This window comes from Monodelphis domestica, chromosome X (genome assembly GCF_027887165.1).
Source record: "Monodelphis domestica isolate mMonDom1 chromosome X, mMonDom1.pri, whole genome shotgun sequence".
Lineage (NCBI taxonomy): Eukaryota > Metazoa > Chordata > Mammalia > Didelphimorphia > Didelphidae > Monodelphis > Monodelphis domestica.
Window position 1 is genome coordinate 9291910 of NC_077235.1, and position 26619 is coordinate 9318528.

A 26619-nucleotide genomic window follows, 5' to 3' on the forward strand; every position below is an offset into this window, starting at 1 on the left:
CCGTCTCAGACAACTTTTTAGCTCTGTGTCATTCCCAGGCTTCTCCAGCCTGATCTCCCCCTTTTTGCTGACACAAGCTTTTTACTAGAACCACAATCCTTTCCTTACTCTCCCCAACACTCCTTCACATTCTTGCTCACACCCTCCTGGAGTGGAGTCTAAACCTTCTGTTTGAAATTTAGCCTTGGGAGAGCTCATTGTTATTTAATTCTGACAAGGTTGTGTAACTTTTTGCCCTCCTGCAAGGTGGACACTTGGAAGGCAAAGTCTGGCTCACATTTCTGGGTTCTTCCTAGCACTCAGTTACTATTGATTGAGTAAATGAAGGAACTAACATGGACCAGGACTGCTTGCCTATTGTCCAACCCACACACCAGAGTTCAGAGATGGACAAAGCTCAGGTGGGGGGGGGGGGAAGGGTTCCCTGGACGAAGTGAACTCAGAGCAGCCAGATTTTCACCAAGTAAAATGAGAGCTTTCCCAGTAGAGGAATACCCAAGACCCTCAGTCTTTTTACTAAGCAAGGCACAGTTTCAAGGCATGTTACACTGTCACAGAAGTGGGTTTTTTATCCAAACCTGTGATTTCATTGGCATCGATACCTCCAGATAAGCACAGTGCCTGCAGAGCACACAGTAGACACTTAATGGATATGGGAATAAATAGTCTGACTGAACACTCCTCCCTCTGCTGATGTGCATCTTTTTGGCAACGCTATCTTAGGGAGTAGCCTAAGGAACAATGAAAGGTTAAGTGGCTAATCTAAGATTACACAGCCCGTCCCAGACAGAACTTGAATGACTCTGAAGACTGGTCTTCCATTTCAGAAATATGACAGCTAGCTGCTCTTTTCCTGTTCATCCATAGGAAATTCATACAAGCCTGCAGCATTGCTCTTGAACTCAATGAACGACTTATTAAAGAAGATCAGATTGAGTACCACGAGGGATTAAAGTCCAACTTTAGAGACATGGTGAAAGAACTGGCAGACATTATCCATGAGCAGGTAAGCACTGCAACACCCAAATCAAAATGCTTCCAATACATGGCTCAACAAACAGTTGGTATTGGAAAGTTGGCATCTACTTCATTGTACCACTTTAAATGGTCGCTGTGAGCTAGTACTGAAAGCAAATATAAGTTATTAATCTTCCCCAAATCTCTTTTTTCCCCAAACCTTTACCTTCCATCTTGGAATCAATACTGTGTATTGGCTCCAAGGCAGAAGAGTGGTAAGGGCTAGACAATGGGGGTCAAGTGACTTGCCCAGGGTCACACAGCTGGGAAGTGTCTGAGGCCAGATTTGAACCCAGGACCTCCTGACTCCAGGCCTGGCACTCTATCCACTGTGTGACCTAGCTGCTGCTCCTCTATACTGTTTCACTTAGGGATCTCATCAACTACCATGGTTTCCAACATAATCTCCATGTAGATGACTCTCAGATCTACTTGTTTGGCCCTCACCTGCAACTTCATATCTTCAGCTACCTATTTGGACATTTTAAATTCTATGTCCCATAGACATCTTCAACTCAGCATGCCCAGAACTGAGCTCATTATCCTTCTTCCTAACTTCCCTATTTCTGTTGAGGGCACCCCCATTTTCCCAGACCCACAGGCTCACAAGCTGAGTGTCATCCTCAATTCCTCACTGTGGCACCTCCCATGTCCATTCTACCTTTGTAGCAGCTTTCATATACATCCCCTTCTCTACTCTGATTTTCTTTGAAGGTCATCTTTCATCCTCTTTACCTCGTCTTTCATCTCCTTTGTCTCATCTTTCATCTTCTTTGCCTCATCTTTCATCTCCTTTGCCTCTTTTCCAGCTGATTGATTTCGGCTTTCAAGACACTATTTTCTTGTTTTAGTTCAAGTGCCTCTGTTTCCAGATGACTTATCTTAGTTTTTAAGTTCTTTTCCCAGTTGTCTTCAGCCTCTCTTAATTGTATTTTGAGTTCTTCCACAGCCTGTATCCAATTTGCTGGGATTTCTGATTTATCGTTTGCTGATCTCTCCCCCTCTGTTCCCTTTGCTGAGTAGAAGCTGTCCATTGTAGTTTCTTTCTTATTTTTCTGTTGTTTGCTCATATTCACCCCTTCTTTAATTCCCGTATTTGTCTGTGCTCTTGCTCCTCTCATTTTTTGGTTTGGGGAGCTTCTGTCAGTCTTCCCTCTTGGAGCTTTAACAGAAGATCTCTCGGTGTAGTCTCTGGGGGAGGGTTGTTGGGGGTTTAAGCTTCCCTGTCCTCTGGAGGCTTTTGATTGGCTTAAAGTCCAGCAGTCAATGAGGATGGGTGTGGAGCCTGGGCTTCCTTGAGTTCTGGAGACTTTTGATGGGATTAAGTTCAGCTTAGTTGGGCTGAGTGTGCTCTGAGTCCAAAACCTCCTGGAAGGCTGGAGCAAATATGGAGGAGCTCCACAGCTCTTGCCAGGCTGCCAGGTCTATGCTCCCTCTCTAGCTCCTTCCCTGCCATCTGTGTTGGATGCTCTGAACTTGGCACAGCCCTGCCCACAAGGTACACCCTCCAGACCAGCACCTTTGCCCGCCCAGAAATTCCAGCTGCCGCTGGAGTCTCAGCGCTCTAGGTGGGAAGGGGGAATGGGTCCTGGGACCTTCTTTCTGCCTTCCCCTTAAAACTGAGTGTTCTCGGATTCCGGCTTTTCGGGGGGAGAGGGGGGTATACCTTTTGAATCAAGTCCATCAGGAAGGTTCCTTGGCTCTGTCTTGTTGTTAAGTTTGATTTTCATTCCCCTAGGAGCATTCAGTTTGTGATCAGTAAGGAAGGGTATTCAGAGGTCTGAACTTCTGCTCCTTCTAGGCCGCCATCTTGACTTCGCCTCCCCCTTCTCTACTTTGAAAGTGCCCCCATGCCCTCAAGCCTGAGCTACTGGAACAGTATGCTGGTTGGTGTCTCCCCAGTGCAATCCATCCTCCATTTCACTCGCAAATTGATGTTTCGGAAGTGTAGGTCTGACCATACTTTGCCCCCAGGCAATAAGCTCCAGCGATTCCTATCACTAGCAGGATCAATGAAAACATCCCTCTCCTTTCTTTCCATTGTCTACCCTTTCCTCTTCTGCTCCTCTCTCTTCTCCCTCCTTTCTCTGTCTGCTGCTCTCCTCTCTTAACACTTTCTCTCCCCTCTCTCATCTCTTTTCCTCCTCTGAGTCATTATCTCTCTTTTCTTTCTTCCGATCACTGATTCTCCTCTGCTTTCTCCTTTGTCCTTTGCTCTTAATTATCATCTTTCTTCTCCATTGTCACGGTCTCCTCTCTGTCTCTCAGTCACTCTTTTCTCTCCTTTCTCTATCTCTCCTCACTCCTTTCTTTCTCCTCCTCCTCTCCACTCTTCTCACTTCTCTTTTCCATCTCTCCTTTTTCTCCTCTCCTCTCTTCTCCTTCTTTTCTTCTTTGTCTTCCTTTCTTCCTTTAGAGAGAGAAAGGATCAAAGAGAGACAGGAGGGGAAAGGAGAGAGAGGAGAGACAAAGAGATGAGGAGATGGGAGCAGTGGGTGAATTCCAGGTCACCAGCTTCTGTAGTCTTCTCCCTTGGCCTTCCACTTAGCCGTCAGGAGGCCCTTCTGGAGAAGCATAGTTTGCTGTGGCCACTGGGATTGCTTCTTCTCAAGAGAACCTGCACTCTTCTGGCCACACTGATGCAAGGAGAAATGTAGGAGAGAAAAAATCATAGGGAAAGGCAAGTACAGCATCTTTCCAAAGACCCTCGAGGGCAGATAACATGGAGGGGGGATAGAAATGGTACATAAGGGCCTGGAAAGACACCATTTTACATGGAGAAGGCACGTGATCAAAACCTCTTAAACAAACAGAACCAAATTGGACACACAGTTAGACTCCAGGACCTTTAAAACACAAAATTGGCCATATGTGCAGGTATGTGTGTTCACATATAATATGTGCTGGCCTAACTTGAGAAACAAATGCTGTAGTCTGTATTCAGTGTAAACACAGTAAAGTAAAGATGTCAGAAATATTTGCTGCTTGGTTGCTTCCAGGCCCAGGGCAAGGCAATTGCTTTTGTACTAAAAAGTCCAGCTCTGACTAATGCTTTGGAAACACCTTCAAGGGAAGCCTTTGCAGGCAGGGGAGAGCAGTAGGCAGAGGGGGCATGATGTACCAGAAAATGAAATAAAGTGACATTAAGACATCTGGGCTGGGAGTTTGGCCCAAGCACAGAACACAACGAAGAATAACCTACCCAGCAAAACTGAAGGGAACCCTATGCAGAAGGGAGGGGAACGGACAGATGTTTAATGAAATAGAGAATTTTCAAGCATTCCTGAAGAAAAGGCCAGAGCCAAATAGGAATTGTGACACTCCAATGTTAAGACTCGGGAGAAGCATAAAAAGGTAAATATGAACCAAGAATTTTAAAGGACTAAGCAAGGTTAAACTGTATGGGAAGTGATCAGTGTAAGCACTCAGAACTTTATCATTGCTAGAAATGTTCATGGGAATCTAGGCATGAAGAAATTGAGGGGATCAGGATCGCAAGTGGTTAACTGTAGGAGTTGAATGAACCAGGCTGCCTTCCATCTTGCGACTCAGTTTTCAAGCTTGTTCTGTTCCCTTTCTATTCAGTTATGGGCCTGTGCTGAAGTCAAAAAAGGTGGAAGTAGCCATAATGGTCTCAGAAAAAGCAAAAAAAGAATTCCAAGAGATAATCAGGGAAGTTGCAGTTTGCAAAAAGGCACCATGCCCAGTGAAGTTCTCTCAGTCCTGAACATGCATGTGCCAAATGGTAGGGCACCCTAATTCTTGAAAGAAAAATTAAATGAGCTGCAGGAGGAAACAGCCTGAGGCCCACCACTGATTCCTCTCATGCCTGGATAACTTTGACCATAAAATAGATAAGAAAGAAGCTACAGAAATAAAGAAAATGGATTTTTTTAAATGAGACTACCTGTACTTGCTTAACTGAGGACCTAGGCTATGCTGACTGGAAATGCAGTCAGATCCTAAGACTGATGCAAGGAGTTTTCTCACAATTGTACATCTCAAAGCAATTCCTTTGTCTTATCTGAAAACTAGCCCCATAATGATCAATCAGCTAGCTTTTCCCCACGCCTTTGACTGTTCACATATGCCGGGGGGGGGGGAGCATTTCTTCTTCTGAATTCTGGGAATTGCACCTCCCAACCTGGAAAGTCCCTAACCTTTCTTCCTCTATTAGAAATCAGGTTACCCAGTGTTGTATTGTTTCCTTTTAATTAATTGGTCTTATTTGATTAGTTGACTTGAAGTTATTGAGCAGGTGAGGATCCACATTGGGAAAGAAGTTCCTTACTGGGGATGCCCCAGAGAGAGATGATCATCTGTGGTGATGGTAATTTATGCTAATGATCTATAAATATACCATGATGACATTTAATAGTAATACATTGTAAATATGGGGTGAAGTTTCAAAAAGTTAAAGGTAAAAGATGAGTGAGTTGTAGCTTATGGGCAGTTTTCAAGTAGATTTCAAGGTTCTTAGTTGCTTGCAAAAAGTATGAGTTAACAGTGTGATGACATTAATCTAGGATGCTGTGATTAAAAACTGTCTTGGAAGGAACTGTGAAGAGAAGAGGACTTAGATGGGCTATAAGTCCAACCCCAAATCGCCACATCTGTCACATTAGACATTCTGTCTAGCATCAAGGGTGCCTGGTGAGTAGAAGGACTGGAAAGAGAAGGGGATAAGCCAGTCCAGGCCCTTCGTTTTCCAAATCCCCCATCAGAACAGTTAGGTGGGGAGGTTTCTGGGGAATCTACTCTAAGGCCAAATCCTTTCAGGAAATAGAGAAGCAGATCGGAGGTGTCCAGACTGACGAGCAGAAATAGAAATGACTGCATACGTGTAGAGTATTGTCGTAAGGCATGACAGAGTATGGATAATAATTTGCATGCAGCTGCTGACTTGCTCTTGAACCCATAATTATTCAAAACGAAAGCAAATAATTCCATGTGCTGAATTCAGACCGGAGTCCAGAAAAAAGAGTGTTTAAAACGAACAGTTTTGTGAAGGGTTTTTCCTTGCAAACAATGATTTTTTTACAACTCTCTCGGGCCTTTGCCTCGAACTGCTATTGTTGACTCCTTCACATAGGACATGGGACAAATGAATACTTCAGGATATCAGAGTGGGTGGTGTTTTCTAATCCCGGACGCTCTTGTCACTGTGTGGCTATAAAAAATTACCTGAACTCTCATGTTACACACACTCACATTTTGTGTATATGCATATATAATAGAGAACATATGATAGTCAATAGATTATGTAGTATTACAGATAATTGTGTTGCTATGAGATAAAATAGCATTTATTTTATATCATATCTATTGGTGTATATGTATGTCAATGTGCTAACGAGCATTTCTGTAATGCTTCATGGTTTGCGAGGCACTGGGACGTTTCTTATCTCATTTGTCCTCCCAGCTCTGAGGGAACTGAATCCTTGAGGCTCAGGGAGATTAAATGACTGGCCTAAGGTTGCACAGCTCCTAAGTGTTAGTCCTTCTGCCTCCCAGTTCAGTACTCTGTCCATTCTTATTGGATTCTCCTTTTACATGTGGAAAAAACTGAAGCCCATGAAGTTGAAATGACTTGAAGGTCCTGCCACACAGGGCTCCCAGCTTCCAAGCTTGTGTTATTCCCATTATTGCTCATGGCCCTATTATGCCTGCCCAAGGGAAAACCATGGGTATCCCCAAATTCAAGGCTGTGCTGGAGCCAGCTCGAACTGGCTTGCATGAGTCAAATTTTCAGCTACAAACCTTAGCTTGATTTACTGTGCATTCATTGTCCTGGGCTTAGGAAATGTTAAGAAAAAAGACTGAACGTAACAGCCCAGCTGCCTACTTCCCCAGCATACCCTGAAATGCTCTGTAAACACCACTTGGTCTCGAGGCAGCTTGGGAATGAGATCATGGCCAGATTGGAGGCATGATGACTGTGGGCTGATAACAATAACGGGCATTATCCTGGATGGCCCTTTAAGGTTTGCAAAGTGTTGTATATCCCATTTCCTCACAACACCCCTGCCAAGATGTAAGAAAAATTATCTTTAGGAGTGCAACAAACCACTTCAAGCCATATTTTTAAAGGAAGCCCAAATTACACGAGCCAGCAGGACCTCACAGACAAGACTGGGAGGGCATGATAGGAGAAGGGCCTCGCCTGACCCCCAGTTTAGCCAGCAGCCCCAACATCATATTGAAATTCCAAAACTAAATTAGAACCAGATGTTTGGGCCATATTGAGAACCAGAAGGTGGTCTGAGACACAAGCTGGTGACCAAAAAATAGAATCAGTAAAGGAGCGTGGTCTGTGGACCTCATTTCCTCAAAGCAGAAAAACCCATGTTGCCTTTGCTTCCCAGCTGCCTGCGGGTTTAGGCAGAAGAAAGGGAAAAAGATCAGCATTTATTAATTGCCTACTATGTGCCAGGCACTTTACAACTATCTCATTTGAACCTCAAAATAACTTTTGGAGACAGGTATGATGATGATTTGTTAAATTATTATTTTGCAGGTGAGGAAACTGATGCAGTTAGAGGTTGTGATTTGCCCAAGGTCATACATTCAGTAAGGCTCTGAGGCAGGACCTAATCTTGGGTCTTCCTGATTCCAGGCCCAATACTCCATTATCCACTGAACTACTTGCTCACATCTAGGTGTTTATATGGTTTAACATCCCAGCATCCATATGATCACAAGGCATCCATGCCTCCACTTCCTTGTTCAGTCAGTCAGTCCTTGTGCTAAGCTTGAGGGTTACCAGAGAATGACCAAAATTTACTGTTTTCTCTTTGAAACAAAAGGGAATAATCACTGCATTTCACTCTCCTACACTTATGGCTTCTGTGATTAGAGAAATGGCAGCTGATTTCCTTAGACTTTTCTGAGCTCGGTTCTCCCAGGTTACACAGATGAGTGTCACTAAGGAGGAAGGGAAAAGGGAGGTGAGGCAAGAATGAGATAGCCACCCTGGGACAGCTTTGGAGAAGAAAATGCAGAAATCGGGTAGAGAATAAGTGAGGCTCCCATGGCCATCTTCCTAGCTCTATTCAACCTTCTTCCCATGGTCCTTTATCCTTCATCATCACTAGCTCTGAATAGTCCAGGCCCCAATTTGTCCAATTTGTCCCAAGGATATGGGTGAACTTAGCTATGATTCCCAGATCCAGTTGTGATTGCAGAATAAAGAGCTATAGCCAGGCCCCAGAGTTTACCCAACCCCCCCCCACCCCAGCCCAGGTGCCCAGTATATCTATTTACTTTTTCTACTGTATAGAAGGGAGGGTAAGGAAGCTAGTTCCTAACTCCTAGGTTGTTCTTCACCCGTGTATTTTCTCCCTAGCAAAATTTCCCCAACTTTGATAGCAAGCTCATCTGCTCCTTGCTATTGGAACTTTTATTTATTAAAATCAATCAAAGAGTAAGTGATCATACAAATCCCCAAAACATATTTGCATAATTGAGGCTGGTCTTCTAGCTCAGCTCCTGGGAAGCTGTCTTTGTGTCTTGACAGTGGTATTCCCTGCAGGTCAGCCATCATTATAAATAAGAAGTGACTTGTGCGAGAACTCAATTAAGAACAAATCCAAAGGAAGTTAGCACCCCTGAGATTCATCTGGTTACTCCCAAACAAGGAGCATTACAGTCACTGGGAGGATAAGATAGGACTGCATTTTTAAAAGTAGCTGGGCAACAAGCAGAATTCAGTCATAAAAGAGCTGTCAAAAGAACGCATCTTCTGCTCTTTATATATTTTCACAGGATCTAAAGTAGAAAGGATCTCCAATCTGAAAACATTGTAAGAAAAAAGAGACATGAAATCCTTCTTGCCTGGATTTGGGGAAATAAGGAAGGGGACAGTGCTTTCTCAGAATGCTCCCGAGATCTGTGCATCAAGCAGCTGACACTAGGAGCTGTCAGTGCTCCTCTTAAGGGGAGGTCAGTGTTAGTCAAGCACCAGCTTCTGGAGCTCAGTGAGGTGTTGCTGGCCCTGCAGATGACCATCTAGTGTTTGGAGATGTCTCTGGTACTGGGGGCATTGTACTGCCTGTAAGATTGAGAATTGGCACTATGGCACCGTTCATTCTAGAGGCAACCTCCGAGTAGTTCTGCCCCTTATGACCTGTGGGAGTGAGTCACTGCCCTCGCTGGCCTCCAGTTACCTCACCTGTACAAAACCCAAAGTTTTAAAGCTGTGACTCTGAGTTTTTTCCTCCCTCCCTTTCTTTCGTCTCCCCCCAACACCCACCCAGAACTTCTCTAGAAAAAGAAACCAAAATGCCAAGTCATCAGTATTAATGCTTGTTATTCTCTGTGCTGCAGGAAGAGACTGCAATGAGCTAAAATGAGGTTTGGGGATTATTGGAGGGTTCCAATGAACCTTGGTATCCCTGTCACCCATTCCCAGAGAGCTATCTGTTCATTCAAAATGAAAGGGAATAGCAAGCTCAGATTGCTGGAGTTGAAGAATCTTTTAGTGAAAGAAAGAAATCCCTCCATAATGCACATATGTTTTTCAGTATGTGTCCTATGATTTAATAGAAAGAAATAAAACAGAAGGTGGAAAACAAGCTGATATTTAATGGAATAGGGACTAGATCTGCTATTTTTGCATTGGCATAAAGAACTCCTGGGTGGAGAAACTGCCAGTTGAGGGAGGCACCTTGCATGTAATTGATAGTCTTAGAGAGTTAGTTGCCTTAGAATACTGAGAGGATAAGTGACTTGCCAAGAATCTCATAGCAAAGATATGTCAAGAGGTGGCACTTGAACTCTGGGCTTCAAGGCTTTCAGACCATCTCACTATATGCCACATTCTGCAGTGTTAATAAGAAAAATGCAGAAAATCAATCCAAGTAGCCAGTCTCATTGGATAGAAAGCAGAACCTAACATGAGAAAGACCTGAGTCCAAATTTGTCCTAAAACTCTGATTAGCTTTGGGATTTTGAACAAGAAAGACTCTTAATCTCTTCCTCAGCTGTCTTCTCTATAAAATGGGAATAATAACACCTTCCAAAGTTGTTGTGAGGATAAAATGAGGTGTTTGTGAAACATTTTGTAAACTATAAAAGTCCAAGAAAAAGGAAAGCTGTTACTTTTACCAAGATGGAGGGCATGTTAATAGGTGGCTTTTGCTGAATGATAAGTTGAATTGATTGCCCATGCCTAGCCCTGGTTTCCCAAGAGGGTCAACTACAAATCTGTAACTGTGCTCCCAAGCAAGGCTATCACTACCTGGTTGCCTTCTAGAATCCCATCAGAATTTGTTTCCCCTTTTATATTGCCCAGAAGAGAATCCAGTCATCTGGTTCTTTTTACTTTGTGTAGAAAGTGTGCTCAACCCAGCTAGGGAGAGCAATTTACTAGTGTAGGCAATATCCCTTTGTTTCTCATTTCCACCTGGGACACATGTTCTTGGCACCCAACCAGAAAGGCAAATCAATAAATAACGGGTTGTGAGAACTATGGATTTAGAAGACAAGTACTCTGCGTTGAGAGCAGGACATTACAAATTGGAAAAATGTATTAAAAGGATCATATTAGGAATGTTCCAGTTTTGGTCCATCTTGTGATTTGCTATCAGGAAAATTTTGGTATATAAACGGTTGAAATAAGTTGTATTCCTTTTGCAACTACCATATCAGGGTTGGGGTTTTTTAACTTAACCTGAAAATTCTTTATATCAGCCTAGTGAAATGTTTCCTTTCCTCAAAAATAATTGGTAGAATTCAGAATTGGAAGTCTAAATACTGAGTAGATTGAAACAAACTTCCAAATACTTTATTTCAGAAACAAGCCCCAATTTTATCAAATTTGTTGGCGAACCTGGTGAATTATATGGTTCAGGCCAAGCGCTGACTCAAATTTACACAGAGTTTTCCAGTTATCAAAGCAATTGGCTTTCTTTAAAAAAACATGTGTGTATACACACACACACACACACACACATATAATTATCTGTTTTCTATATAACTACTTCCCCGCTCTTCCTAAAGGACCATCCTTTAAAACCAAATAAATAAATTTCAGCAAAACAAATACAGATGTCTGACATACAGCATTTCACACCCATAGTCCCCACCTCTACAGAAAAGGAATTTGACCAGTTCTGTTATTATGTATTTGGGAGTTGGGGGAGGGGTTGTGCTATAAAGATATTTTATTTTATCAATTATATGTAATAACAAATTTCCACATAAGTTTTCTGAAGTTATATGATCTAAATTGTCTCTCGCCCAGAGATGGTCAGCAATTGGATCTGGGTTTTACATGTATTATCAGGCAAAACATATTTCCATATTGCTTGCTTTAGTAAGAGAATAATCATATAAAATCAAAACCCCAAATAAGCTAAAGTGAAAAATCATATCCTTTGATATGAATTCCGAATCCACCAGTTCTTTCTCTGGAGGTGGTTTTATCTTTGTTTTAAGATTGTCCTAGATCATTGTATTGCTGAGAGGAGCTAAATCTAACACAGTCAATCATTCTACTCTACTGCTGTTACTATGTACAATGGTCTCCTGGTTCTGTTTATTTCACTCTGCATTAGTTTATGATAGTCTTTCCAGCTCTTTCTGAAATCATCCTGTTCATCTTTTCTTACAAAACACAAAAGTATTCCATCAGCATCATATACCACTATTTGTTCAGCCATTCCCGTTGATGGACATCTTTTTAATTTCCAAATCTTTGCCACCACAGAAAGAGTAGTTATATATTTTTGTACAAGTAGATCCTTTCCCCTTTTTAAAAATCTCTTTGGGATACAGACCTAGTAGTGGTATCACTGGATCTAAGAGTATGCATCGTTTATAGTCCTTTGGGCATAATTCCAAATTGCCCTCCAGAATGGTTGAATCATTTCACAACTCCACCAGCCATGCTTTCATGTTCCAATTTTGCCACCTCCCCTCCAGCATTCATTACTTTCCTTTGCTGTCCTATTGGCCAATCTGATAGGTATGAGGTGACACCTCAGAGTTGTTTAAATTTGCATTTCTCTAATCAAGAGGGATTTAGAACATTTCTTATGATTATTGATAGCTTTGATTTCTTCTCCGGAAAATTACTTATCCATATCCTTTCACCATTTGTCAACTGGGGAATGAATTATATTCTTACAAATTTAATTTAGTTCTCTATATATTTGAGAAATGAGATCTTTATCGGAGAAATTTGTTATAAAAATTTCCCCCAGTTTGTTGTTTCTCTTCTAATCTTGGTTACATTGGTTTTGAAATTTAATATAGCCAAAATTATTCATTTTATATCTTGTTATATTCTCTATCTCTTGTTTGGTCATAAGTTCTTCCCTTCTCCATAGACTTGAAAGGTAAACTATCCTGTGTTCCCTTAATTTACTTACAGTGTCATCATCATTTATGTCTAAATCATATACCTATTTTGACCTTATCTTGGTATAGAGTGTGAGATATTGATCTATACCTAATTTTCACCATACTGTTTTCCAGTTTTCCCAGAAATTTTTGTTAAATAGTGAATTCTTATCCCCAAAGCTGGGATTTGGGGGTTTGTCAAACACTAGATTGCTGAGGTCATTTACTCCTAATCTATTCCATTGATGCAATATTCTCTTTTTTAGCTAGTACCAGACTGTTTTGATGATTATTGCTTTTATAGTACAGTTCGAGATCTAGTGCTGCTAGAACACCATCCTTCACATTTTTTCCATTCATTCCCCTTGATATTCTTGATCATTTGTTCTCCGAGATGAATTTTGTTATTATTTTTTCTAGTTGTATAAAATAGTTTTTTGGTACTTTCAGATGAATAAATACTGAACAAATACATTAATTTAGGTAGGATTTTAATTTTTATTATATTAGCTTGGCCTACCCTTGAGCAATTAATGTTTTTCCAATTGTTTTGATCTAACTTTGTGTGAAAAGTGTTTTGTAATTGTGTTCATATAATCCCTTTGCCTTGGCAAATAAATTCCCAAGTATTTTATATTGTCTAGAGTGATTTTATATGGAATTGCTCTTTCTGTCTCTTGCTGATGATTTACGTGGGTTTATTTTGTATCCTGCAATTTTGCTAAAGTTATTATTTCCATTAGCTTTTTAGTTGACTTTTGAGGATTCTCTTAAGTAAACCATCATGTCATCTACAAAGAGTGATAGTTTAGTTTCCTCATTACCTACTCCGATCCCTTCAATTTCTTTTTCTTTTCTAATTGCTATCACTAGCATTTCTAGAACAATCTTAAATAACAAAGGTGATAATGGGCATCTTTGCTTCACTCCTGATCTTACTGGAAAGGCTTCTAACTTATCCCCATTGCAAATGATAATTGCTGATGGTTGTAGATAAATACTCCTTGTTATTTTGAGGAAAGGCCCATTTATTCCTATGCTTTTCTAGTATTTTTAATAGGAATGGATACTGTATTTTGTCAAAAGCTTTTTCTGCATCTATTGAAATAATCATGTTGTTTCTGTTAGTTTGGTTATTGATGTGGTCAATTATGCTGATAGTTTTCCTAATATTAAACCATCCTTACATTCCTGGTATAAATCCCACCTGTTAATAGTGAATAATCCCTGTGATATATTGCTTTAATCTTTTTGCTAGTATTTTATTTAGGATTTTTGCATCAATATTCATTAAGAAAACTGGACTGCGATTTTCTTTCTCTGCTTTTGGTCTTCTTGACTTATGTATCAGCACCATATTTGTGTCATAAAAAAGATTCTGGTAGGATTCTTTTGCTTATTTTGCCAAATAGTTTCGATAGTATTTGGATTGTTTTTTAAATGTTTGATAGAATTCACTTGGAAATCTATCTGGCTCAGGGACTCTTAGGGAGTTCACTAATAGCTTGTTCAGTTTCTTTTTTCTGAGATGTGATTATGTATTATATTTCCTTTTTTTGTTAACCAGGGCAGTTTATATTTTTGTAAATATTCATCTATTTCACCTAGATTGTCAGATTTACAACTAGCCCCTTATTATTGCTTTAATTCCCTCCTCATTGGAGGTGACTTGACCCTTTTCATTTTTGATACTGGTAATTTGATACTCTAATTTCCTTTTTTAAATCAAAATAACCAATGCTTTATTTTTTTTCAAAGTAACCAAAGATTTATTTTATTTTATTTTTATTTATAAAAATATATTTCATTATATCATTTTATTTAGAACCAACTCCTAGGCTTATTTATTAGTTCAATAGTTCTTTTACTTTCAATTTTATTAATTTCTCCTTTGATTTTTAGGATTTCCAATTAAGTCTTTAATTGGGGATTTTTAATTTGTTCTTTTTCTAGTTTTTTTTAGTTGCATACCCAATTCATTGATCTGCTTTTTCTCTATTTTATTGATATAAGCATTTGGGGATATAAATTTCCCCATAACTACTGCTTTAGCTGTATGCCATAAATTTTGATATGTTGTCTCCTCATTGTCATTCTCTTTAATGAAAATCAGTGATTGTTTCTATGATTTGATCTTTGACTCACCTCTTTTAAAGAATTAGGTTACTTAGTTTCTAATTAATTATTTGCTTTTCCATAAAAACTTATTTATTATAATTTTTATTGCATTATGATCTAGAAAAGTATTTATTATTTCTGCTTTTTTGCATTTGGTTGTGAATATTTTATACCCTAGTATGAGGTCAATTTTTGTATGTGTACCATGTGCTGCTAAAAAGAAAGTATATTCCTTTTTATCCCTAGTCACTTTAATCCTGATATCTATTAAATCTAACTTTTCTAAAATTTCATTCACTTCCTTGACTTCTTTCTTATTTATTTTTGGTTAGATTTTTCTAGTTCTGATAGGGGAAGGTTGAGTTCCCCATTAGTATAGTTTTACTGTCTATTTCCTCCTTAAGCTCCTTTAGTTTCTCCTTTAAACATTTTGATGCTTTACTATTTGGTATTGATGTTACTTCATTGTCTAAGCTCCTTTTATCAAGATATAATTATTTTCCTTATCCTTTTTAATCCTTTTTGCTTCAGCTTCGTCTGAAAATCATTATTGCTACTCCTGCTTTTTTATCTCAGTTGAAGCCCAACAGATTGTGCTCCATCCCCTTACTTTTGATTTGTGTGTGTCTACCTGCCTTGAATGTGTTTCTTATAAACAACATATGGTAGGATTCTGGTTTTTAATCTACTCTGCTAACCACTTCTTTTTATGGGTGAATTCATCCCATTTACATTCATAGTTATGATTACCATCTGTGTATTCTACTCCATCCTGTTTTCCCCTTTTAATCTTGTACTTCTTCCTTTCACTCTGTTCCTTAACCCCAAGGAAATAGACCCTCTCTCCCTACCTTTCAAGTTTTTGTCTGCAAAAGAGTTACTTCATTCTGTCCCTTTGTTGGTTCTGTGAATCCAGTGTATGTTTTAAGGTGCTATTTTAAGGTTTATTTGAGAGGATTCTCTGAGTAATTCTAGTTTTCTGTGCTGATACTCAGCCATTTTGGATCCACTATGTATTTGTTTTAAAGCAATCTCAAAGTTAGTCATAGCAGCATCAACTGGCAAAACAGAAAGTCATTTGTGTTTATGTGCAAGAAACCTGCCTTCCATGGGGGCAGCTGGGTAGCTCAGTGGATTGAGAAACAGGCCTAGAGACAGGAGGTCCTAGGTTCAAATCTGACCTCAGCCACTTACTAGCTGTGTGATCCTGGGCAAGTCACTTGACCCCCATTGCCTAGCCCTTACCACTCTTCTGCTTTGGAGACAGTATTGACTCCAAGATGGAAGGTGAGGGTTAAAAAAAAAGAAATCTGCCTTCCTTGCACTATTTATTTAGAAGCAAATAATCATATGGGGTGGGGATGAGGATGGAGTGGTGTTTGTTTTTTTTAAACCATTCCTTTCTTTATTACTCTAACAGTCTCTAGTTGGCTTCTCAAGTGTTGCTGATAACCTTCCCTCTCCTTTTTTGTTCCCCATAGCTATCCCTCCTACTACTTTCTTCCTCCCTCCCCAACTGAGCAAGTAAATTTAAAAACAAAAATAAAAACTTACAACATATATGTACATAGCCTATGTGTTTCTGCAATTTTACGTCATTTCCACTATGTTGGGAGGTGAGCAGTATGCTTTATCTTTATTCTTTCAAACTTATTGCATTGATCAGAGTTCTAGAATCTTACAAAGTTGTTTTTCCTCTATAGTGTTATTGTCATTATATAGATTGCTGTAGTTTTGTTCATTTGGCTCTGAATCCATTTGCAGAGGCCTTCCCAGTTTCCTGTAGAATGGTCCTTTTTATCCTCACAATGACATTCCTTAAATTCATATACCACACTTTGTTGTTTAAGTATATTCCTAATAAGACACTTTACTTTTTCAGCTTTGGCTACCATGACAAGACCTGCTAGAAACAACTTTTTTAATATCAAGATTCCTTCTTTCTTTGACGTTTTCTACTTCACAATGATTTATTTCAGAAATAAGAACCCACATTTTACTAACTTTGTCACAGGACCTCTAGTGTACTGTGTGATTTAGACAAGTTAGTAGCTCACTTTTGTTGCACAGTCGTTTCAGCTGAATCTATCTCTTCATTACCCCATTTGAGGTTTTCTTGGCAAAGATACTAGAGTGGTTTGCGTTTCTCCATAGGTCACATTTACGTTAATCATTTAAATATGAATGGTCAGTGATCTCTCTCAGTAACCAAAGACTATGGATGCAGGGTCTTGGTTCATCATTTAAAAAAAATGTTTACCTTCTGTCTTAGAATCATTGCTACGTATTGGTTCCAAGGAAGAAGAGCAGATCAGGGCTCAGCAATAGGAATTAAGTGACTTGCCCAGGATCATATAGGAAGTATCTGATGTCATATTTGAACCCAGGACCTCCATTCCTGGCTCTCTATTCATTGTGCCACCTAGCTGCCTGGTCTTGGTTCATCTTAAACACATCTGCTGTCTTCCTGACAGCTCATTATTGGGCTCTCCCCTAGGAAGAAAAAGCTACCTGTATTTGACAGGTACTTAATGAGGAGGTGGCATAAAAGCTTTCAGACTCTCTCAGTCCTTGTGTCTTTTTGAAGGAGTGAGGTCAGCTGAAAAAAAACAGCCTGTTCATAAAATTTCAGCAGCCCCCATGAATCTGGGGTTGGAGCTAATTCTACTCTGGTGGGCTTTCACTTTGATGAGCCAAGTTGCCCCAAACCTCAATAAGTGGGATCAAGGGCAGAAGCTCATCACTTTGGGGAGGATCTGATTAAAGTTAGGTCTTGTTTACAATGTGAAACAGACTTGGACTCTCCACTGGATGATGCAAATACTTCAGAGCAGGAATGCAATGATATTCTTAGGACTGTACAGGGAAGGGCATCTTTCTTAAACCCTTACTTTATGTCACAGAATTGAAACTAAGTATTAGTTCTAAGCCAATGGGGATAAGTAGCTTACCCAGGGGCACAAAGGTAGGAAGTGTCTGAGGCCAGATTTGAGCTTCAGACCTTCCATCTTGGCTCTCTATTCACTGAGCCACCTAACTGGAAAGAAGGGCATCTTTTAAATTACTGGGAGGGATTGCCTTGTGTCAGAGAAGGCAATATTACAAATTGATATTAATAGTCTAATGATACACTATTAAATTTAATTTTCTTTACCTCCAATTCCCAATATGTCTTGCCCTTGCCCTCCCTTTATAACAAAGCACAAAAAAGACTTTAGTAAAACTAGCTAAAACATGGAAATGTTTTGTGTGATCTCATCTGTAAAATGGATATTGTATTTCTTGCCATCTCAGTGAAAGAAATGGGGTGATGGGCAGAAGGAGGGAGAGAGAGAATTCAGAACTGAAAATAAAAATGTTTTAAAGTGTAGCTTTAAAAACTTCCCAAGCAAAGAACTCCACTGAGAAGAGGTTCTTTTTTCATATTTCTTCTTTGGGGAATGCTAGGTCATTCTGATCCAGAATTCATTTTCACTAGTTTGCTTGCTCCTTCCATTTGTGTTATTGTGCTCATGTATGTTGTTTCCCTGAGGCTGTGGATTTTATTTTCCACCAATTTACTGAAGTCTTCCAGTGTATCTCTGTGTTAATCTTATTCATCTTTTCTTAGAGCATTGTAATGTTCCATGACAGTTATATACTAGAGCTTGTAAACTTTTTCATTTTTTGAGAATAATTATGTGCTTTATATAGCTTTATAGGCTTCAATTTTTCATTAAGAGTTTGATAGAAATTTGATGTAAATCTACCTGCATTGGCCTTTTTGTTTATCTTTGAGAAAACTTTTATAAGTATTTCAATTTCCTTTCCTGAAATTGGATTATTTAATATACCTATTTGGTATTCTGTTTATTTGAACATATTTTGCTTTTGTAGCTAATGGTTTATTTTTGTTGCATTATAGAATTCAGCAGAATAGGTTCTGATGATTTTTAAAGTCTTTTCTGTCTTTGTGATTTAATGTTTTTAATTTTTTTCCTCTTCTTTTTAATCAGATTGACCAAAGGTTTATCCATTTCATTTTTTCAAAGAATCAAGTTTTAGTGATCAGTTCTAGTCTTTTGGCTTCATTTGCCTTTAATTTTTAATATTTCTGAAATTGTATATTTAGTTCATTTGTCCCTCTTCCTATTCTCTTAATGTATATTTTCATGACTATAATGGTTCTCTAAGGATAGAATTAGCTACAGCTCAGAATTCTTGACATTCTTCTTCATTGTCTTATGTATAATTATTGCCTCCCTGAGTTGTTCTTTGACCAGTATACACATTGGTGAAGATGTCATTATGTCTCCCTTATGTCTGTGTCTTTCTATCTGTGGTCTCTAAAAGATATGTTTAGTATTTCTGCTTTTTCACATTTTTAATTTTTCTGTAACCTGGTATAAGTTCTCTTTGTAAAGTACACTTAGAAATAGGTATATTATATTTGAATGTTCCAGTTTATAGATAGTCTTTTTGCCCTAAAGTTTCTTTCCCTTTTGCTTTTCTTTCAGTTAGATTTCTCTAGCTCTGAAAATTGAACATTAGAGTCTTTTATGAATATTGTCCTACTATCAACATAATTTTGCAATTTGTTAAACTTTTTCATTATGAATTGAGGTGGTATGACATTTGACTCATATATATGTTATTGCTAATAGTTCAATGTCTATTGTTCATAATAATTTCTTTATCTCTTGATATTTTTAATTTTAATTTTGCTTTTTAAATGTTTCTCATTTTCACTATTCATGTAAAAAATTTGTCATCTTTCATTTTATTAGGTTATTTAGTTCACTCACTGGTTATGATTATTAGTCTTTTGTTTTATTCTGCTTCAATGTTACTACTTTAAAATTTATATTACCTTTCCAAAATTCTTATTTCCTCTTTAATTTCATTAATTTTAAAATCTTCTCAAAGACTTCTCCCATCTTATTTGCCTATCCTGTCCTTATTTGGGGAGTTTTACTTTGATTATTGATTGTTCTTTAATTTATTCACTTTTCTGCATCTTCCCTTCTTTTTATCCCTTATGTATTTTCCCTATCAATTAAGCAGCTTAAAATACACCTCCTTCATTCTCTCCTCCCAACTTCTGTTTCTCTTAGTTGTCCTTTAATGCTGGGTCTCTTTCCAGAAAGCTTTGCTTTGTTCTTTTTACTATTCCTTATCCTTTCCTTGTTTTCTGATTTATCACTTTAATTTTTATTATTACTTTTTAAATCTCTCTCTGATCTTTGTGGGGTGAATTTGAGCTCCTTCAAATTTCTGTGCTATTGTGCTTACATGGTACATATCTTGCCTCTTCCTTTAATTCCCTGTTGTGTTTCACTCTGAGAAGTGTTCATTTGTGAGTGAAGTAATGTTGGTTAGAGCTGGTACTCCACAGTCCAAACTCTATATCCCAAATTGTGTAGCCCCTTTCTATCCTCTGACTTGTTATTAGCTCCATCCCAAATGTCAGGTCATCTTGTTTCTAGATCTATGACAACCTCAGCATTCTTCATGCCAGCTGCCCATGGAGGTTCATCCATGCCTTTTGTCTTTTTCCCTTTCAATAATGTTTTATTCTTTTCCAATTACATGTAAAAACAGTTTTTGGCATTCATTTTCTAACATTTTTAAGTAAAAATTCTCTTCCTCCATCCCTCCCCTTTCTCCTCTCTGAGAGGGTAAGCTATTTGATAATGATTATACATGTGCTATCATACAAAGCATTTCCATACTTGTCATGTTGTATAAGGAGACACATTTCATTAAATGAAGAAAACAAAATGAAACATGGTTTGCTTCGATCTGTACTCAGGCTCCATCAGTTCTTTCTCTGGAGATGGGTAACTTTTTTCATCTTGTATCCTTTGGGATTGTCTTGGATGATAGCATTGCAGAAACTAGCTAAGTCATTTGCAGTTGTTCATTGTACAGAATTGCTGTTACCATAGACAATGTTCTCCTGCTTCTGCTTATTTCATTCAGCATCAGTTCACATAATCTTTCTAGGTTTCTTCTGAAATCCTGGTCATCATTTCTTTAAAAAAACAACAACTTTTTCTCCAATTACATGTAAAAAACAAAATTTTATCTTTGGTTTATTTTTAAACTTTGAGACAAATTCTCTCCCCCTCCCATCCCGGAGATGGCAAGCAATCCGATATAGGTTTTACATGTGCAATAATGTAAAACATTTTTCTATATTAATCATCAGTTTGTAGAAGAGAACTCAAAATAATGAAGAGAGCGAAATACAGTATGTTTTGGACTATATTCAGAATCCATCGATTCCTCCTCTGGAGGTAGGTGGCATTTTTTATCATGAGTTCTTGGGAATTGTCCTGAATCATAGTATTGCTAAGATTAGCCAGGTCATTCACGAGTCCCTGGATTGTTACTATGCTGTTTGTTTTCAAAAGATTTGGTAGGTGTTTCTGTATTACTTCATGGATAATGGTAATGACCTCTTCAAATAATCTCAGTGTGTCCTGTCTCTCAGGTTAGTCATTTTGAATTGCACACAATCTGTGTGTTCTTTAAGCATTATGACTTTGCAATTCTTCTCCATTTCAGTATTTGTTTTCCAAAGCTGTTAATTTCTTCTTTTTAAACCCTCACCTTCCATCTTGGAGTCAATACTGTCTATTGGCTCCAAGGCAAAAGAGCGATAAGGGCTAGGCAATGGGGGTCAAGTGACTTGCCCAGGGTCACCCAGCTGGGAAGTGGCTGAGGCCAGATTTGAACCTAGGACCTCCCATCTCTAGGCCTGGCTCTCAATTCACTGAGCCACCCCACCCAGCTGCCCCCCCAAAGCTGTTAATTTCTTAAGTGAAACTCCATCATGGAATTTTTTCCCTCATCTGTTCATTGAAGTTTTGAAACTTCTGTTTTATGATCTCTAATTTCTATCCTATATTCATTCTTCATTTCTTCTTTTGTGGATTTTATCTTTTCAACCATTCTGTAAATACTTTTTTCCATGCCCTCTCATGAGTCCACCGGATTCTATATTTCCTATTTCCTTCAGATTTGGTGTAGCCACTCACACTGGCGTCTCACCTTAAGTCCTTCCAGTGGCTAACTGAATCGGCATCCTCCACATTTTGTGTAATTGGGGGCAAAACAAAGGTGTTCAACAGTAGTCTCTGGATCTTCTCTACATAACCTTTGGTAACCCCAGTCAAAAGAAAGCCCTTTTCCCCACACTCCTGCTTCACTGCTTCAGTTTTATATGTGTCTGTGCAGAGTCAGTGTTTGCTGATGCTTGAATGGGGTTGGGGTTGTTCCGGCAGAGTTTCTATAGAGCGAAGGGATCCCCAAACGTGGGCTGCTTGGAAGCAGTTCTCGAAATGTCGTTCTAAGAGTCTGAGAATCCTCAGTCCAGACTGCGGTTTTTAGTTCTGTAAGTCTCTTTGCCTAGCTCTATGGAGTTCTTTCTTCTGGCTCTCAGCTAGTATGGAAAACTCAATATTAGTCACGAATAGTAAAGGCCCTTTTAAACTATGTCTTATTGTATCAGGAGTGGTATTAAAAATATCCAAGGAGCTTAGAGGAAGGGAGGATTACCTGGATAAGAGTAGTCTGGGAAACTGGCACGGAAAAAGAGATTGGAGCTACTTGCTGTGAAGGGTATCAGCTTCTTCCTTGAGCACAAGAGGTTCTTTTGCTTTGGTCTTTGTCTTTCTAGAACATATCCTGGCACATAGTATGTCCTTCATACTGGGTCAGAATGAGTGAGGTTGATGAGAAGTGGTGGTAAAAGAAAAGGAAGAGGCCTGTATCTGGCCTGTAGTTAAAAAGACATTATTTTATGCTTCAGGATTGGTGGTTATTGAGCATGACCAGCGATGTGGTACCTTTGGCTATAACCCACGCATTTCTCCTTTTCTTCTTATCCATTTAAACACAAGGTTTGAATCAGGAAGAAAAAGAAACGTCCTTGGCTCATGTTGTCCTGTTTCCCATCCAACTGGTCATATATCAGAAAAGTCAGAAAAGTATTTGCAGTAAAAGCCTCCCTTCCAATGGGGGCACCTAGTGGAGGGATGCTAACAACCAGCCTGTGAGAGCCCTGGCCTCTCATGCCTTACTTCATTTACCAGATACGCCTTTTCCCTTTATGGATCAGACTGTGGTATGGGATAGCAGGAGGAATCCAGCTCAGGCAAAGAATGGACTTTAAGATACTTGGTGCCAAGAGACTAAGATCAGGGCAGAGTTGCATTTGGGGCCTGGGAGAAAAGAGAAAAGAGAGAAAGAAAGAAGGTGGGGAAGGGAGAGGGAGACAGAGATGGAGAGACTCAGACCTGTATCTAGACATATCTAGTCACTTCGTGCACTTTAACCCTCTGTGCTCTTTTCTTTCTCTCTCCTTTCCTGTCTCTCTTTTCTGTCTTTTCTCCCCTCATTTTTATTTTTTATGTCAATACAATTTTAAATAATCATTTTCTGACATGTTGCAATCCATGTTCTCTTCCTCCCATCCCTCAAGACAACAAGTAATATGGCATAGGTTGTATATGTGTTATACTACATACTGTCATGTCCATCATGTCATGAAAGGAGACATGGATCACTTACACTAGAGAAAAATGTGTGTTTCAATACCCATTCAGACTTTATCAATTCCTTCTATAGCAGTGGATGGCCCTTCCCCTCATGATCCTAGATCCCTGCATTGCTAATAATAGTTAGGTCATTCACAGTTGATCATCCTGCACAATTTGTGTTAGCATGTACAGTGTTCTCCTGGTTCTTCTCACTTCACTTTGCATCACTTCACTAAGTCTTTTCCATTTTACTTTGATCATCTTGTTTGTCATTTCTTATGGAATAATCGCATTCCATTTCAAGCATATACCACAACTTGTTCAGCCTTTCCCCAATTTTTGGATATCCCCTCAGTTGCCAGTTCTTTGCCACCACAAAAAGAGCTGCTATAAATATTTTTGTGAAAGTAGGCCCTTCCCCCCTCCTTCGATCTCTCTGGGATACAGACATAGTTATGGTATTGCTGGGTCAAAGGGTACCCTTTGGGTACAATTCCTCATTGCCCTTTGGAATGGCTGGATCAGTTCACAGCTCTACCAATATTTTATTAGTGTGCCAGTTTTACCTACCATATTCCCTCCAACATTAATCATTTTCTCTTTTCCTCATATTAGCCATTCTGATAGGTGTGAGGTGGTACCTCAGAGTTGTTTTGATGTGCATATCTAATTATTAATGATTTGAAGCATTTTTCATATGGTTAGTTTTAATTTATTCATCTGATAATTGCCTATTCATACCCTTTCACCATTAGAAAGAATGCTTTGCACTTATAAATTTAATTCAGTTCTCTATCTGTTCAAGAAATAAGGCTTTTGTCGGAAACACTTGATATAAAATTTCCCCCGGTGTGTTGTTTCCCTTCTAATCTTGGTGGCATTGGTTTTGTTTGTGCAACCCCTTTTTAATTTAATGTAAAGTTTATCTGTTTTTATTTCTTGTAATGTTCTCTGTGTCTTTTTGGACCCAAATTCTTCCTTTAACCATAAGTCTGACAGGTAAATTATTTTGTGCTCTTAATTTGTTTAAGATGTCATCCTTTATTCCTAAGTCACGTATCCATTTTGACCTTACCTCTGTATATGACCTGGGGGTTGGTCTGTGGCTAGTTTCTACCATACTGCTTTCCAGTTTTCCTAGCAGTTTTTGTTGAATAGTGAGTTCCTCTAACAGCTTGGACCTTTGGGTTTGCCAAACACTAGGGTAGCATATCGAGTGCTTCATCTGTTCCATTGATCTGCTACTGTATATTTTAGCCAGTACAAGATTTTGATGGTTGCCACGTTATGATACAGGTTGAGACCCAATACAGCTACCTACGTTCCTTCATATTTTTCCCATTAATTCCCTTGGTATTCTTGGCCTTACATTCTTCCAGATGGATTTCATTATTTTTTTCTGGTTTTATGAAATAATTTTAGGTAGTTTGATGAGTATGGTACTGAATCAGTAAATTAATTCAGATAGAATTATCAATTAGTTTAGACCTCATTTCATTTGTGTGAAAACTGTTTTATAGTTGTGAACATATGGTTCCTGAGTTTATTTTGGAAGGTAAACTCGCAGCTAGTTTATATTGTCTACAGTTATTTTAAATAGGATTTGTCTTTCTATATCTTGTGGTTGGACTTCATTGGTAGTATAAAGAAATGCTGATGAGTTACGTGGGCTTATTTTATATTCAACAAAGCTGCTAATTGTTTCAATTAGGTTTTTTTTGTTGAATCTCTAGGATTCTCAAAGTATGCCATCATAACATCTGCAGAGAGTGCTAACTTTATTTCCTCATTGCCAATTCGAATTCCTTGAGTTTCCTCTTGTCTTGTTGCTATAGCTACTATTTCTAGTACAGAATTAAATATTAAATAATAGTGATAACAGGCATCCTGATTTTATTGGGAAGACTTCTAGCTTGTCCCCATTACAGATAATGTTTGCTAATGGCTTTAGGAAGAGGCAATTTATACTGTTAGATAAAGCTAGAGAAGAATCAAGAGGAAACATGAAAGCAGACCTCTAAAGGATGTCATGGAGGAAAAGGATTGGATATCTTGCTTCTCTTTCTCCCACTGACCTTAGAATACTATGTAAAAGAAGACTTAAGCCATCTCTTGTGTTATTCTAATTATAGCTCCACAGTATTTAAATGGTTTCTTACTAGTTGCTCCTAGTATTTTCTCCTTAACCCTGTGGAGTTATACACCTTAGCTCTAATGGTCCTGTGTGTTTCCTTTCAGGGTCTCTTACTGATGTTGATTGATAGATTCCTTCAATTTCTCCTCCTATCTTCTAGTTTCAAAATTTAAGGGCAATTTTTAAACATTATTTTATTTGGTCATATTCAAACATTATTCATTGGAAACAAAGATCATTTTCTTTTCCTCCCCCCCTCCCACCACTTCTCCCATAGCCGATGCGCAATTCCACTGGGTATCACATGTGTCTTTGATTCGAACCCATTTCCATGTTGTTGGTATTTGCATTAGAGTGTTCATTTAGAGTCTCTCCTCAGTCATATCCCTTCAACCCCTGTAGTCAAGCAGTTGCTTTTCCTTGGTGTTTTTTCTCCTAGATCCCTGCAGATTGTTCAGGGACATTACATTGACACTAATGGAGAAGTCCATTACGTTAGATTGTACCAGTCTCTGTGTACAATGTTTTCCCAAGTCTGCTACTTTCTCTCTGCATCACTTCCTGGAGGTTGTTCCAGTCTCCATGGAATTCCTCCACTTTATTATTCCTTTTAGCACAATAGTATTCCATCACCAACATATACCACAATTTGTTCAGCCATTCTCCAAGTAAAGGGCATCCTCTCATTTTCCAATTTTTGGCCACCACAAAGAGCACAGCTGTGAATATTCTTGTGCAAGTCTTTTTCCTTATTATTTCTTTGGGGGTACAAACCCAGCAGTGCTATGGCTGGATCAAAGGGCAGATAGTCTTTTAGTGCCCTTTGGGCATAGTTCCAAATTGCCCTCCAGAATGGTTGGATCAATTCACCACTCCACCAGCAATGAATTAATGTCCCTACTTTGCCACATCCCCTCCAGCATTAATTACTTTCCTTTGTTGTCATGTTAGCCAGTCTGCTATGTGTGAGGTGATACCTCAGAGTTGTTTGGATTTGCATCTCTCTGATTATAAGAGATTTATAACACTTTTCCATGTGCTTATTAATAGCTTTGATTTCTTTATCTGAAAACTGCCTATTCATGTCCCTTTCCCATTCATCAATTGGAGAATGGCTTGATTTAGCTCTTTGTAAATTTGAGTGATTAAACCTTTGTCAGAGGTTTTTATGAAGATTGCTTCCCAATTTGTTGCTTCCCTTCTGATTTTAGTTACATTATTTTGTTTGTACAAAAGCTTTTTAATTTGATGTAGTCAAAATTATTTATTTTGCATTTTGTGACTCTAAGTCTTGCTTGGTTTTAAAATCTTTCCCTTCCCAAAGGTCTGACATGTATACTATTCTGTGTTTGCCTAATTTACTTATAGTTTCCTTCTTTATGTTCAAGTCATTCACCCATTCTGAATTTATCTTGGTGTAGGGTGTGAGGTGTTGATCCAAACCTAATCTCTCCCACACTGTCTTCCAATTTTCCCAGCAGT

General features: G+C 38.7%; 1 protein-coding gene across 3 annotated transcripts in view; it reads left to right on the plus strand.

Annotated features, from left to right (window-relative positions):
- DOCK11 (dedicator of cytokinesis 11) overlaps positions 1–26619 on the plus strand; it is a 243510-nt gene that overhangs the window by 207474 nt on the left and 9417 nt on the right. For all 3 annotated transcript variants that reach the window (XR_474957.3, XM_001364195.3, XM_007507772.3), the window contains exon 52: positions 868–1006. Coding sequence is in view for 2 of the 3 variants with exons in the window: in XM_001364195.3 (XP_001364232.1) it covers positions 868–1006 (139 nt within the window). In the remaining variant the exon portion in view is untranslated. The remainder of the gene's footprint in view (positions 1–867; positions 1007–26619) is intronic.